Genomic DNA, 15770 nt, shown 5'->3' with positions numbered 1-15770 from the left:
TAAAAAGTTATTACTTCATGTAATAAGATGAAAAATAACAAATATTTTAAAGTCATTATAAGAAAACAAACAGAATAATTAATAAAAATTAAAAAAGTTGTAATTGAGAATAATAAGGTCAGAATTATGAGAAGAAAATGTATAAGAAGGGACTCGAAATAGTTGGACAATTAAAAAAACAACAGCATAAGAAATGAAGAAAAACAGCTCTCATTTTATGAGAATAAGTCAAAATATTAAGTGGGAAAAAGTTGCAGTTTTACAAAAATACATGTGTAATATGAGGAAAAATAAGGTAATTTTAGTGGCATAGTGTTAAAATAATATTATGACAAACAAAACTAAATAAAGTCGTCATTTTTGAAAAATTTGGTTGGGGGGAAAATTATAAAATTAAGTCAAAATATCACCAGAAGAAAGTTAAAATATTTGGAAAAATCAAAATATATATTTTTAAAGTCCTAATATTATGAGAAACAAAGTAGGTTGTGTAAAAAGTTATAACATTATGAGAGTACATAAAAAAGCAGTATACGTACATGGAAAAACAGCTGTAATTTTACGATATTAAGAGAAAAAAAGTCACATTCTGTCAACAAACAGTTGTACTATCAATAAAATACACTTGTAATATTCTGAGGAAAAATATTGTTTTAGCAGGATGGATTGGAAATATGTTTTTTTTTTTTTTAGAAGTAATTTTTCGAAAATTAGGTTCGGGGAAAAAAGTTATATTATGGGAATAAAGTCATAATATTACCAAAAGAAAATGTACAAAGATTGGCTCCAGCATACCCTGGTTACCATAGAAAAATGTCGAAACATTGAAATTCATACTAATGCACTTTTTCACCTACACTATATAACTTTTAATAAAGGCCCACCACATATGCCTGAATGTTCTCATCATATGCTTGCGTTCCAAGAGATTCCTCGAGCCACAACAAAGTGTAATGGGTTATCCTTTGGTGGAAGTCCATTTGGAGTTAAAAACATAACAATCCCCAGCGGAGGTAAAAAGAACAGCAGAGGAAAGGTAAGCCCTTGACACAGTAAATGGCAATATGATTCAAATGTGGATTTAATCAAAAGTGTGTGTGCAGTTTCTGAGAATACAGTCACACAAAATGATACAGAACAAAAAATGATATCATTTGTGCCTATTAATGACAACACAAACCTTTTAAGCTAAGATTTCCAGACAATTTTCTTAATCTTTATACTTTTTTTAAAATACAAATAGCCTTTCTGTCCATGTGACCTCTACAATAAGCCTCAGGGGTGTGCTCTTGAAAGAAACCTTCACAAGTTTATCCAACATGCATGGTTGCAATTTCACATCCGACTTTCAGCCAAAATGGATTCGACAGACCTCAAGGGAAAAAAAAAACAACAAAAAACGAGGCTAATGTCAGAAATAATCCAATCGGGATGATTGCTCTTCACAATCCCATACGGCCTCCACTTCTCTGATGGTAATTATTACACAGAAAATCACCATAAGTTAAGTTGGTTGTTAAAGAAATGACACATAATGGTCATTACCCAATACACTTCTTGCGGCTGTAATCAGTCAAGCATATTTTCTTTGATTTGACTGTCATTCCGTATAAATGTTCTCTGTTTGATATCGGAGTTGCACAAGAGCTCTCTGTTGCATTCATAGTAACGTTATGTGAAATCCTGCACACAAACGTGTATACTTACAGAATGTCCCAATCAAAACTGGTGGCAATGAACCAATCTGGACCAAGACTTTCTTGGACTCATCGTGTAATGATATCAGTAGTGATACCGGTTTAGACACACCCTTATACTATCTAAAATCTACAGGAAGCTTGGGCTGGATCATCTCATACTCTGGTTAACAACATCTCTCCAGGGATAACGCTGACAGTTGATGCAAGGAAGCAAAGGAAGTTAGATTTCGATTAGATATGCTCAGGAGACTGCAGGCCTGCTCCCGGACTTGACAAGAAACTACAATATTAACAGCGAAGCCCTGAAATATGAGCGCAGAAGCAGCTCAAGCATGCAGTTCATTGTTTCAAAGCAAAAATAATTCAATTAGAGGGACTGATGGTAACTACAAAGCCCAAGACTACAACAGAGAAGATGACATTCACTTGGTCTCATTATCAGGAGTCCTGAGGATACCAAATTGGTACCATTCTTTTTCTGCCTGTTCAACATGTGTGCAGAGTCGTATGCGGTGACAAAAGTATGCGGCAGGAATGGATTGCGTTAAAATGAAACAAGGTGCAGAGATGAGATGTGTGTGTGTGTGTGTGTGTGTGTGTGTGTGTGTGTGTGTGTGTGTGTGTGTGTGTGTGTGTGTGTGTGTGTGTGAAACATGCCTGCAACCGAAGTTCACTGGGTTTAATATTTTTTGATGATTTTAACACATTTTCCACAACAATAATACATTTGGTATATATTCTGTGGTGTAACAACACAACTGACCACAAAACCTTATATTATTAGGGGAGAAAAAAAATCGAACATACATGGGCCTGTGTGATTGCCCCCTCTGTTAAAACAAAAAATTGATTAATTGAGATTATTAGTCAAAACAAAAAAAGCCATTAAAGGCATTTCTAAGGTTTTTGGGACTCCAGCCAACCACAGTGAGAGCCATTATCCACAAATGGTGAAAACATGGAACAGTGGTGAACTTCCCAGGAGTGTCCGACCAATCAAAATGACCCCAAGAGCGCAGCGACAACTCATGCTCAAGAGGTCACAAAAGACACCACAACAACATCCAAACAACTTAAGGCCTTACATGACTCAATTAAGGTCAGTGTTCATGACTACTATACTATATTTCAGAAGAAGAACAGTAAAATATGGTGGTGGTAGTGTGATGGTGTGGGGCTGTTTTGCTGCTTCATGACCTGGAGACATGCTGTGATTAACGAAACCATAAATTCAAAAATCCCAAAGGACAATGTCCGGTCATCTGTTTGAAACTGTGGGGGAACACATTTATAGTAACACACCCTGGCAGAAGTTTATATATTTTATTATCTTTAATGCCTACTTCATTGGTAATACAAGTATAAAAGGGTGTTATTTTCTGTATAAAGGGCTATTAGTTATGTGTGTTAAAAACTTTAAACGTTAAAAATGTTTTAATCAGGAATTTTTGAATCAGGAATCTTATTTCACAGAATTCAAAGTCTGGTCCGGAAACCAATTAACCACAATAAACAAAGAATTACGTACTGTATTTGTATTGTTTACACGTTTTATACGTAGAAGTCATCAGTAATGTTCCACTGATGAGACAATAGCCACCATAGAAAGTAACAGCAACAATGAACTCTCAATGCTATGAGTTAATATATCTCCGCATTTATGTTTACTATATTAGGCAATATGAGTGAAAAGGTGACTATAGGGGTGTTACTTCATGTCTTGAGGGCTCTAATAATGTTAAAAGCCCTATTTATTCATTCATTCATTTTCTACCGCTTTTCCTCACAAGGGTCGCGGGGGTGCTGGAGCCTATCCTAGCTGTGGTCGGGCGAGAGTGGCGGGGTACACCCTGGACTGGTCGCCAGCCAATCACAGGGCACATATAGACAAACAACCATTCACACTCACATTCATACCTATGGACAATTTGGAGTCGCCAATTAACCTAGCATTTTTTTGGAATGTGGGAGGAAACCGGAGTACCCGGAGAAAACCTGGGGAGAACATGCAAACTCCACACAGAGATGGCCGAGGGTGGAATTAAACCCTAGTCTCCTAGGGTCTGCGCGCTAACCACTCGTCGGCCGTGCAGCCCATTTATGTTTACTATATTGGGCAATATGAGTGCAAAGGTGACTATAGGGGTGTTACTTCATGTCTAGAGGGCTCTAATAATGTTAAAAGCCTTATTTAGAAGATTGTAAATATGTTTTCTATGCTCTCATGATAAAAATATTTCACCTATGAATAAAGAATCACGGTTAGATCCACTTAGTCACAATAAACAAGGTTTGACTGAACCTAAGACTTAATCCATAAGTCAATTTCACTTTTATGTGATTGAACCGGCCAATGAAATAAGCAGATATGTCCATACCTATGATGACCACCAGGTGGCGACACGTGTATTGAAGGCGACCATGTGTTCCATGGTGTCTTCAGACTTGGGGAGCTTAGTGGGCAGGATCGGGATCACTTGAGCAGACAGAGAGGAGAGGAGAAAGTCAAGGAGGAAGAGACAAGCAAAAACCAGCACTGAAGCTCACCTTTTCTTTAAGACGCTCATCCATTCACGGAGTTTGTGCAACTTTCCATTAAGTCGCCAACTTTTTTGTGTGTGGAGGTACTCCCAACTGCAACTTTTGACCGCGGTGGATGTTTAAAGCGGACCAAGGTGAAACACGCAGCCCAGAGGAATGTATCCGAGTCGGACAGCGACGAGCGGGTGTCTTCGGAGATGTCCAGGCTGGATGGCCGTGCTGCTCATCGGCATCTTGGACTTCGGAGCTGCCGGTGAGTTTCCAAACTTTTGTTTCCCTGCTTTTATCATGTAGTCCTCATCAACCCACGCGTGGATTCATATCCGTCCTAAAACACACACACACAGTACACTGACTTTTCTGTGATGCTGAGCTCATCACAAAGGTGTAAAACAGGGGTATCCAAACCATGGCCCGGGGGCCAATTTGGGTAAAAATTAACAAAAAGTAACAAAAACTCACAGTGTAGCTTGAAACATTGACACTAATAATTAACAAAATCACTGATTGTCTTTTAAGTACACATAGTTTTGTCTTCTAACAAAATGAATACTGTATATATAAAAAAGTGGTCCTTTAATTTTTCTCATTATGCGGCCCTCAGTTGAAAAAGTCTTTGTTTCCGTCCTCTATTGGTTTTTGTTTGAGAGTGATAATCCCGTACGTGTAATTTAAACAGTGCCCCATGCAAACAAAGCAACCTCCCCTCTCATGTAAATGATCTTTGCTATTTAGATGATGGGCCCCATTGTCAGTGCGGAGCCTCCACACAGGGAAGGACTTGACTCCTCAGGCCCACAATGTGAGCTTCTTAGCCGGGCAGCTGGAGAGCTATTGTGCCTCCTAACCCCCATTTAGAGATAAGGAGGAGGCCGAAGTGGTGACCTCTTTAGGTGACAGTTGAGCCACATTTTGGAAGCTGGATGAGGATGCAACAAGCTCAAAAGTGAAAAGTTGATTTCTTCTACGGCGGCAGGTTTTTCTTTGCTCTTCACTGAAATATTTTACAATATGACCTCACTCTCTGCCAGCATATTGGAATGTGGAATATTTATTTACATCCAAGTACCCCCAACCAGAGAATGGTATTTTTGGTTGGGGAAAAAATCTAAATCTTGGGAAATAAAAATAACTTCAATATATAAAATTCCACCAGCAACAATTCTTAAAGTCATGCATCTTTTGCTTTCCTGGCATTATAATGTTTATACAGACTGGACTACAATCTATCTGTGGTGTTGGGTTGTGATGGAGATACGGGGGAGAGCTGCTGTTATTGTCTGTTTTGCATATTTGGCCGTGACACAAATTATTTTCCAAAAATATCTGACTGAACTGGTAACATTTTTGTTTGTGTCATAACGAAAGTTTATAAAAAAAAAAACTCAGTAAGCGTGCATTGATTTTAAAGATTATGTACATAGTATGTAGTATGTCACTAAATTGAAGAGTCAATTGTGATTTTAAAAAAAAAAGTTGCACCAAATGTATTTGTGGCGGTCCAAACTTATTAATAGCCGCTGCAAATAAATGAATTTATAGCCTAGCGAACACTGATACTCATATACTATGTGATTATAGTTTAAATTTAACAGCATCATGCATCATCTATGGCAGTCCTTATTTATACATTGATTTATTTGTGGCGGGCTATAATGTGTGGGGAACACCGACATTAGATTGCATAGGTGGACCTAATCTTTCTGAAACATTTCTCCCCTATTGTTTATATGCTTAGATTGAGAATAAGAAGACAACTTTGCTGCGGTATTGTGGATGTCAAACTTGAGCTCTGGCACCATCAACCTTAATCTTATGTTCACTTCCCGTGAAAAAGCTTTCCCTGTGTTTACAGATGAAGATGTTTTGTGCGTTGACCACACTGTAATGAGAACAGAAGACAAAGAGAAACATGGCGCCTCTGCATGTGAGAAGATGGGTTCAGTAGTCTGTGATCAGAGGCCGCTGGCTACAATGTTTGTTCTGTGAAAGTGACTGAGGACACATGACAGAAACGGAGTGGCGTGGCTGGCTGGCGTCCTTTCAACTTGCCGCTGTCAAGCCTCCAGTCAGAGGTCACTGAAGTGTTGCTACTTCAATAGAGCCTGAGTGCTAAAGCGGCTCATAATATTTCAGAACAGGAATCAGTCATTAAAGAAAAAACAGTACACTGTCACTATAGAGCATGTTAAAGTGACACTCGAATTTGCATCAAATTGTAAACGTCATGAAGATAAACAACTCTTGCATGGACAGCATGGTGGAGTAGTGCTAAGTACGTTTGCCTTATAGTTGGAAAGTCTCTGTGTGGAGTTTTTCCCTGTGGGTTTTGTCCAGGCACATTTCAAAACCATGCATGTTAAATTATCCATAGGTGTGAATGTGAGTGTGAACGGTTGTTAGTAGGGATGTCACGAGGTCTCGCAAGATTGAAACGTAGATTAAAAGCTGTCTCACCAGTCAGATTGTGAACTACGCCATCGCTACTGTGAATGGTAATACACGTAACATGAAAGTGGCAGTGCCCGGGGTAGGATTGGAACCGCGCATTAAGTGTTTTACGCACACTATAAACATTGCAATCCAAACCTACCTCTGTGTTAGTAGCGTCACCCATTTTTTTTCTCTCTGAAATTGATCAAAGTTACTTAAGATTTGTCAGATCAATGTGAGCGTAGCATGGATTTAGCTACTTCCTGGTTCGACTCGAAAAATAATCTTCTGTGAATCAGTTCTATTAACCTTGGACAAAACACTTGTGGGGCAGCGGTCTGTCTCAACTGGTTGGATTGAGATATAAAAATAAAAGGTAAATACAAAAAAATAATAAAAATAAAGAAGTCTCCTCATCCAGTTCGATATTTTGTAACTCAAATGTTGAAATAGTCCCGTCTCATTCTCATCATCTCAATAAAGTGTATTGTCCCGCCTTGTTTGCTGGGTCTATCATGACGCCCCTAGTTGTTAGTCTATAGCAGGGGTGCTCATTAAGTCGATCGCGATCTACCGGTCGATCGCGGAGGTGGTACTGGTCGATCGCTGGTCGATCGCAGCGTGACATTAAAAAAATATCATCCTAGCCGTCACTTGATTGATATACAGGGCAGCCATTCAGATGACAACTGAATGTTGCCCTTCGGGCGACCAATCAAATCAAACAACGTCTCTAAGTGCAGCAGAACTTACGATGTCAGCCTATCATCCATCCCCGTTACTTGATTGACATACAGGACAACCAGTCAAATGACAACTGAATTTTGACCTTTAGGTCACTGCTCATGCGTAAACAACGATGCAAAGTGCTAAGCTAGTCGGCGAATTGCGTCAGATTTTAAGCCCTCGCTAAAGTTTATGGTCACTAAAATGAGTGAAGTAGCTGGACCAAGTAAAAAGGCAAAAACATATCACTTCCATACGGAATGGGAGGTGGACTTTTTTTTTCACAATGTCTTTTTCGAAGTGCGTTTGCCTCATATGCCATTCTACCATCGCAGTACCAAAGAAGGGAAATGTGGAGTAATGTGGAGGTAATTACAAAAAATGTTAATAGTTAATTATGTGTGTTTTGCAATATTGGCTCATTTGGTTATGTAAGGTACATCAACATACATTGTACGCACAAATAATCCTCAATACATTTGAAAATAAATAGATGTTTTGCATTTTTGTAGTGGGTAGATAATTTTGACTCGGTCATTTTAAAAGTAGCTTGCATGCTGAAAAAGTGTGAGCACCCCTGGTCTATACTATACGTGCCTTCTGACTGACAGGTGTACGACACTTCTCGCCTGAGATCAATGTCAATCACAAGACGCATATCTGCAAACAACCATTCACATTCACACCTTATGGACAATCCACATAGAATTCACATCCAGAAGCTTTAGGCTGTGAGGCAGATGCGCCTATTGTGTTGCTTCTATAGAAACCTTATAGAAAAATCAATATGTAAGAACAGATATCAATTTTCCGTTATAATATTGTGTTGAAATGTGTCCTCCATATGGCGTTATTTCAAAATGCTCATTCCATCAATCAATCTATGACCCTAAACTGCAAAGTAATAATCTGTGACAAGCCTATAAAAATAAATTGACGACAAAGTTTTCCGACTACATAAATTGTGTACATGTTCCTGACGTGGGGTATTCATCTGAGAAGGTAAAAGGTCATCTGCGGAGCACAAGACCCTATGTGAAATCTGTTTAGAATAGCATTTAGCTATTTAATAACACTGAGGAAGCCTATAGATCACGTTTGCCCCAGCTGTCACGCTACAGTCTACAACAGAGTGCAATGTTGACACTAAAGGCACTTCACATCTAGACGAGGGGGCACTAATGTATTAGAGCTTGTCCTGAACTATTTGCTACTGAGATGTGTCTGTGTGCTGGTCTGTGTCATCTGACATTTTTACAGACATAAAGGGAGTCATTTACATGCAGGTTAAAAATGGGGAGCCGTGTCAACTAGTTCAGATCAGCTGCTCCATCTAGTGACTGCTAACTGACCTTCAAGGTCATTAAAGGATCGCAAAGTATTGGTTATGTATGCTGTACTGTGTTATCACGTAATTTGTATTACTGCAGCCTAAGGATGAATGAGATGTTTTTTCTGTGGAAAAAATTGCCTATTTCCTAAAAAAAAAAAAATACATATTGACCGAAAATCTGCAAATCTCCGGGGCCATAAATGCTAAATCCTAAATGCGTACAGTAGAGCCATATTCTGTGTGGCATTCACTCTCCCGCATTTTTTCTTTTCTCCACTTTTAAATTGTAAATAATAGAAAATTTCAAGGCTCTATCTGCACAGAGAAAAAAATACAATGAATCTAGCAGAGGGGGCTGTCTCACAGGCCAATTCACTCAACATTTTCCAGCAGGGAGACGCTTTAACAAGATGTAATGTTAAAGTGCTGGTAAATAATAGAAAGTTTCAAGGCTCTATCTGCAGAGAGAAAAAAAATACAATGAATCTAGCAGAGGGCGCTGTCTCATAGGCCAATTCACTCAACATTTTCCAGCAGGAAGATGCTTTAACAAGATGTAATGTTAAAGTGCTGGTAAATAATAGAAAGTTTCAAGGCTCTATCTGCAGAGAGAAAAAAAATACAATGAATCTAGCAGAGGGCGCTGTCTCATAGGCCAATTCACTCAACATTTTCCAGCAGGAAGATGCTTTAACAAGATGTAATGTTAAAGTGCTGGTAAATAATAGAAAGTTTCAAGGCTCTATCTGCAGAGGGTAAAAAATACAATGAATCTAGCAGAGGGCGCTGTCTCACAGGCCAATTCACTCAACATTTTCCAGCAGGAAGGTGCTTTAACAAGATGTAATGTTAAAGTGCTGGTAAATAATAGAAAGTTTCAAGGCTCTATCTGCAGAGAGAAAAAAATACAATGAATCTAGCAGAGGGCGCTGTCTCACAAGCCAATTCACTCAACATTTTCCAGCAGGAAGATGCTTTAACAAGATGTAATGTTAAAGTGCTGGTATACATATGTGTAAAGTCCAATACCGTATGCCTGTAATTATTTCGCTATTAAAAATGTGTTTACAATGGTTTCTTGTTTAAGGCGCATTCAATAATAATTTAATATATGCAACATTTTCATAGTTACAGCATAGAAATCCTGTTTATGTCCTTCTAAAAGTCATAAACATTCATTCATTTTCTACCGCTTATCCTCACAAGGGTCGCGGGGGGGCTGGAGCCTATCCCAGCTGACTTCGGGCTGGACTGGTCGCCAGCCAATCACAGGGCACATATAGACAAACAACCAGGCCATGGTTGGCCCTGAGGGAACAGGAAAGTCAAAGAGTGAGAAAACAAAAACAGACAAAACTATCCATCCATTTTTTATCCTCACAATGGTGGCGGGGGTGTGCTGGAGCCTATCCCAGCTGACTTTTGAGTGAGAGGCGGGGTGAACCCTGGACTGGTTGCCAGCCAATCACAGAGCACACATAGACAAACAACCATTCACACTCACATTCATACCTATGGACAATTTGGAGTCGCCAATTAACCTAGCATGTTTTTGGAATGTGGGAGGAAACCGGAGTACCCGGAGAAAACCCACGCATGCACGCGGAGAACATGCAAACTCCACCAAAAATTTTTATTATTTGTGTTGTGCTACTTTTATGTACTCTAAAAAAAATTGTAGATTTGGCAAGTGTGAATAAATGGGACTTAAGCAGTATAAAAATCAGTAACTAGAAAATCCATAGTTCCCCCCATATTGTGATTCAGACCAAAATAATAATCCTGTTTTTTGGGGATCAGGCTTTGATATTTGATATAACCTGTTGGAAACTTGTCCTGTAATTTTTTTTTTCGAGTGTTATATGCACAAATGCCCAAAAATAGTCCTATCTCACAATGTTAAAGAAGCCTTTAAAAAATGGCTGGATCCAGAAGGTGATACGGATAACCCTCCAAATTGAATCAGTACTTCCATATCGGCAAATCCTGAAAATTCCGTCCAAATTCATTCAGAACTGAAGTTATTTTGAACACAAACAAACAGCTTGGGAAAAAAATATAGCCTGTCACAAAATTCTGTCAATGTGGTCCACTGCTACAAAGGACACACAGTATATTGTATGCTAATGTTTACTTGAAGTCCTCTAAAAGTATGCAGAATATTTCTTTCCGAATGTATCACATAGCCTGTGTTTAGTGTTTCTATCTCCCCTGTGTGATGTGGAATTCACTTATTATGGAGTTTCCTTATGATGTGTGAGCCTAGTAAAGGTTACACATCTTTTCCACCGACTTGTTGGCTGGAATGTCCTGACAATATGCTCGGGTTGGTCGGGGCAATCTTGTAGGAGACGGATCTAGGGTTTTCTTGTTTTATTGATCTATGCCATGCCAAGCAAAGGCTTTGTACGAATCCTCGAAACTTGACTTGATTTCCCGCATCCATGTAACATTGGCAGAAAACCGCTCTGACTGCCTTTTTAAATTGGATTGCGTGGAGCGTGTTTATTTTTTAGTGGTAACATTGCTTTGGCGAAGCAGGCGTTCCATCACGGGATAAACACACTTCCCTCTGATCTTTGCTGGAGACGTTTGATAAAGTTTTTACCACTATAAACTGTAAACTCTAGCCAAGCATGAAAACCTTTTCCTGCAATTTACTCTGCCTAGGAGGTCAGTCTGTTGGAGAAAGAGGAAAAAAAACCCACCATGAAATCAAACCATTGAATGTCAGGTTCAAAGCCACAATATGTACTTTTTGACCTTAAAATATCAGCTGCAAAATTGTGTTGATGCTACGCTGACTTGCAGGAGAATAGCTTGTCTGTTGTTACCATAGCAACCCTGGATTACCTCCTTTTGTGATCTCTATTCTTGGACCAGCCTGGACACAATGTTGTGTTAGTTCTATCTTTGCCAAATTAATAATTTCCACTACACCCCACCCCTTTTTTCAGTCATTTTTTCTTGATTCTGTTGTGAAATACAATTTACAGCAGGGGTCTCAAACTCTATTTACCTGGGGGCCACTGGAGCTAGGGCCTGGGCAAGGCATCAGGTTTTCCAAAAAAAAAAAACGCATTTATTAAAAACAGAAAAATATGCAAACTTTTTCAGTGCTTTGGTTCCGATTTTCTACAATAAAAGCTCTGATAAAACATTCCACTGTTCTCGAATATCTTAATTTTTATTTTTCTGCACAAAATAAGATGAAAAATAAATAAACAAATCAAGAATAATCAGTACTAAATAAATACAACAATAATAATAAAACTGCAAATAATAAAAACCACATATAGTTGGTGGGTAGACAAATTATTTTTTTCAGATTAAAATGAACAAAGCATTATTAGAGCCCTGTAGACATGACAAAACATGACTATAGTCACATTTATACTCTTTTTTTTATTTACAACATATTGTGCAACTGCAGGGTCTTGAGACACATGCTAACTCGCAAACTAGAGAGCTAGCGACCTAAACGGTAGCCTTCAAGTTATTTCCTCTAAACTTAAATAGCCAAAAACTTACCACTTCCACACGGATAGGGAGGATAACTATTAACAGTTATTTAACCTTTAACATGAACATTAATCAAACGTAATAATTTTTTCTGGGTACATGATACCATACAGCATCCATATCAAACTTGTGCGGGCCGTACTAACATTAAACTTTCATATCAAGGCGGGGGCCTCAAACTAGTGTCTTGCGGGCCACATTAGGCGCGCGGGCCACGTGTTTGAGACCCCTGATTTACAGTAATTCCTCATTTATTGCATTTAAATTTATCCTCAACTGTGATAAGTGAATTTTAACATAGATTTCTTATTTATAAATTGTATATTTTTGTAGTTGGAGCATACAAAACATTATTAGAGCCCTCTAGACATGAACTAACACCCCTATAGTCATATAGTCCGTGTTAGGGATTATTGTTCCTTTTGTGAAATAATTAAAACCCGCAATAAACATCTGTTGTTCCAACAAGTCTGGTGCTTGTGTGTGTCAGGTAACATTACAGGAGCTTTACTGGCACCTAGTGACCATTGTAGACTACTACATCTCATCACCATGTATTTGAAGGCTTCTTATTGAAAATGCTTGCCACATAAATAATGAATACTAATACCACTTTATGTATACAAGTATGCAGACGACAAAGCGAGTCTTTAATGAGGCTAATGGAACAGGCCACACATACTCTGTATTGCATATCAATTACCAGTGCTGAATTGGTGTAGTTAAACGTGGAGGTCGTTAGGGAATACTACTGTCTTAAAGAGCTCCTTGAGGCCGTGCTTCATTGCAATTTCATCAAATTACACCTTTGTTCGTGTCCACCATTGCTAGCCGTGTCCTGGCTTAATGGGTGTAGATCCGTCTACATTTCATTTAATAGGGGGTGGGATAAAACCTGATGTTTTAAATCCCCTATATATATGTCAGAGTAAATCTTTTAAACCCTGTTTGCATTGCATTAAGGACTAAGGAAACCCAAACTGCAAACTGGGAGACCGAGTTCCCTCTAACCTCAATTATGTCTTTGTAAAATACTACACTCAGTTTTTATGGGAATGTTTTACAAAGAATATTTGTATAAATATGGTTATGACACGGGCAGGATTGCATTCTAAATATTTGTCTTTCCAAGGGTGTTTTCAATACGAGAGTTCACTTGGATTTTTCCCCATGCAGACTAACTAGGTTGAGTCCAAACTGATTCCTAAGTTAACTAATTTAGCACACTTATTTATACTAATCAGGCTTGCACAAGACAAATGCAGATGTTACGTACTAATGAGTGCCATGCTAGGGTTTGAAGCTATTTGGGCTGTAGGGAATTGAACTTTGAAAAAAAGCATGTAATCGTGAGCCATTTAAATTAACCCTGTAGTGACCCTATTAAATGTGTGTATATTTGTGCTCTGTGTAAATAAACCAAATATTACAGCGGGAGATTCGTGTGTGTGATTTGCACAAGGTTCATGTTCTCACACAATGAGCCTCCTTATTTGTTGGGGAATGTAGGTAGTTGGAAGGATTCACATTTTGTCTTCAAGTTTTAGGGACATTGCGAGATAAATAGTTGTATAGTTTCATATGGAAAAGCATGCTTACTAATAATGCTAGGAGTCCACAGGGTTGGCGCCATTTGGTGCCAGTTTGCGGCAAAGATTATGTGATTGGCGCGTAGTGGCTTGCTGTGGCACCGAATTAGTGTTCACTCGGCATGTTGCTGTTATTCAGAGCCACTATGTGCCAATCACGTAATCTTTGCCGCAAACTGGCACCAAATGGCGCCGGCCCTGTGGACTCCTAGCATTATTAGTAAGCAGGCTTACTAATAAGCCCAATGGACTTCTAACATCATTGGCACAACCTGGCTCGCGCCATTACATTCCAGTGGATTCCAATAGATGGATTATTTGCGACATTTGGTTCCACTTGGTGGACGCGACAAAGCTTTTAAACATTTTGAAATTATCTTGCCGCCAAACTCAATTTTTGCCGCCGTTACGGGCCACTACGAGCCAGTTGGGAGGCAGTTTGAGCCACTAGGCACCTTATTGTCGACACTAGGTGCCACAGCAAATTGCATTGCAAATTGCAAATTGCACCAACTGGCAGCGTCCCAGTGGACTCCTAGCATCATTGGCGCAAGCCAAGTCGCGCCATTAAATTCCAGTGGATTCCAGTAGACTGATTGTTTGTGACATTTGGTTCCACTTGGTGGACGCAACGAAAATTTTTAACATTTTTCTTGCTGACAAACTACATTTTTGCCACCGTTACGGGCCACTACGAGCCAGTTGGGAGGCAGTTTGAGCCACTAGGCACCTTATTGGCGACACTAGGCGCCACAGCAAATTGCATTGGCGCGCACTGGCACCAACTGGCACCGGCCCAGTGGACTAGTAGCCTAAATGTGTGCCATGTGGGGAATTCAACCATTAGCTTAATACTATATTAGGACTGGAGCTGCAACTATTTATTGACGACTAAGCTAGATATCATACCGGCTTTTCCAGATTGTTGCCACATAACTCACACAAAGCCGACTCGAGCACCTGATGTACATGTGCCATGTTTCCCTCATTTTTATTGAAGGCTGTGACAAATCTATAAAGCACACTGTATGTCTTGAAAAGCTAATTATGCCATGCTCGACACCACCCAAAATTTTGACAAACTCAGTTTCCGCATAAAATCCCTCTAAAAGCAATTTGAGCACCTTTTTTCTCAACACTTTGAAAGTGTTTCCCTTAACTGTCCAGAATGCGGGTGTAATTAAAGAAGAGCACCAGTTCAAGGAACGAGTAGCACATTGTCGGGACTGTGTCCTGATTAGTTAACTTGAGGTTTGTCGACTTGAGGGAGTCGTGTAAAATAGCTGTGGGGTTTTGCGGTGACATCTGCCAGAGCGCTTATGGAAGGAGATGGAATAACCATAAGAGGTGAATATGTGTTGTTGCATTCTATTATCTCGTCCCTTTACTCTCCTTCATGTTCCGTCACACATGTATACGGAACATGGGGGCGCTTCAAGCAATTTGAATTGGAATACCCCTAACATGCAATTTTTACATTTAAGCCACTCCCTATTGAATTGCTCACTCTTTGCCATGAAAAATCCCTCGAAGGGGGAGTGTTGAGGGGAAAATTGACTTAAATCAGCCTCTCTGTTTTTATATACAGTATATCCACTTTGACCGGGTATTTTTAAAGTCCCGATGGATGTTCATCAAGGCTGACGCTGACTTGGAACCAACCAGAGTTTAAGTTTACCGACCGGTGCGGTTGTCTCCCACAGGCCAACAGGCCTCTTACACCTCAGTCTTGTTTTCCTGTCTCTCTATATATCTGACTCTGTCTGTCTAGAACACCCCCCCCAACTCCAAGCTCTCTCAGAGGCATTGATTTCAACAGGTCAGGAAATGAAACTCCTTTGCCCAGCAATTCACAGCAGGAGATGGGGGACCGGTGGAGGGAAAGAGGAAGAGGTCCATCGAGTAGGAAAAATTCATCCACAGTTT

At 39.5% G+C, this 15770-nt stretch overlaps 1 protein-coding gene across 2 annotated transcripts in view; it reads left to right on the top strand.

Moving 5' to 3' along the window:
• Positions 1–4086: 4086 nt before the first annotated feature.
• The window catches only part of ror1 (receptor tyrosine kinase-like orphan receptor 1), a 122693-nt gene continuing 111009 nt past the window's right edge, over positions 4087–15770 (top strand). For both annotated transcript variants that reach the window (XM_058073557.1, XM_058073556.1), the window contains exon 1: positions 4087–4494. In XM_058073557.1, the coding sequence (XP_057929540.1) occupies positions 4398–4494 (97 nt within the window). In that variant the 5' untranslated portion in view covers positions 4087–4397. The remainder of the gene's footprint in view (positions 4495–15770) is intronic.

This window comes from Doryrhamphus excisus, chromosome 5 (assembly GCF_030265055.1).
Source record: "Doryrhamphus excisus isolate RoL2022-K1 chromosome 5, RoL_Dexc_1.0, whole genome shotgun sequence".
NCBI lineage: Eukaryota > Metazoa > Chordata > Actinopteri > Syngnathiformes > Syngnathidae > Doryrhamphus > Doryrhamphus excisus.
Note: the sequence above shows the minus strand (reverse complement) of the source record. Positions and strands in the feature narration are given on the sequence as shown.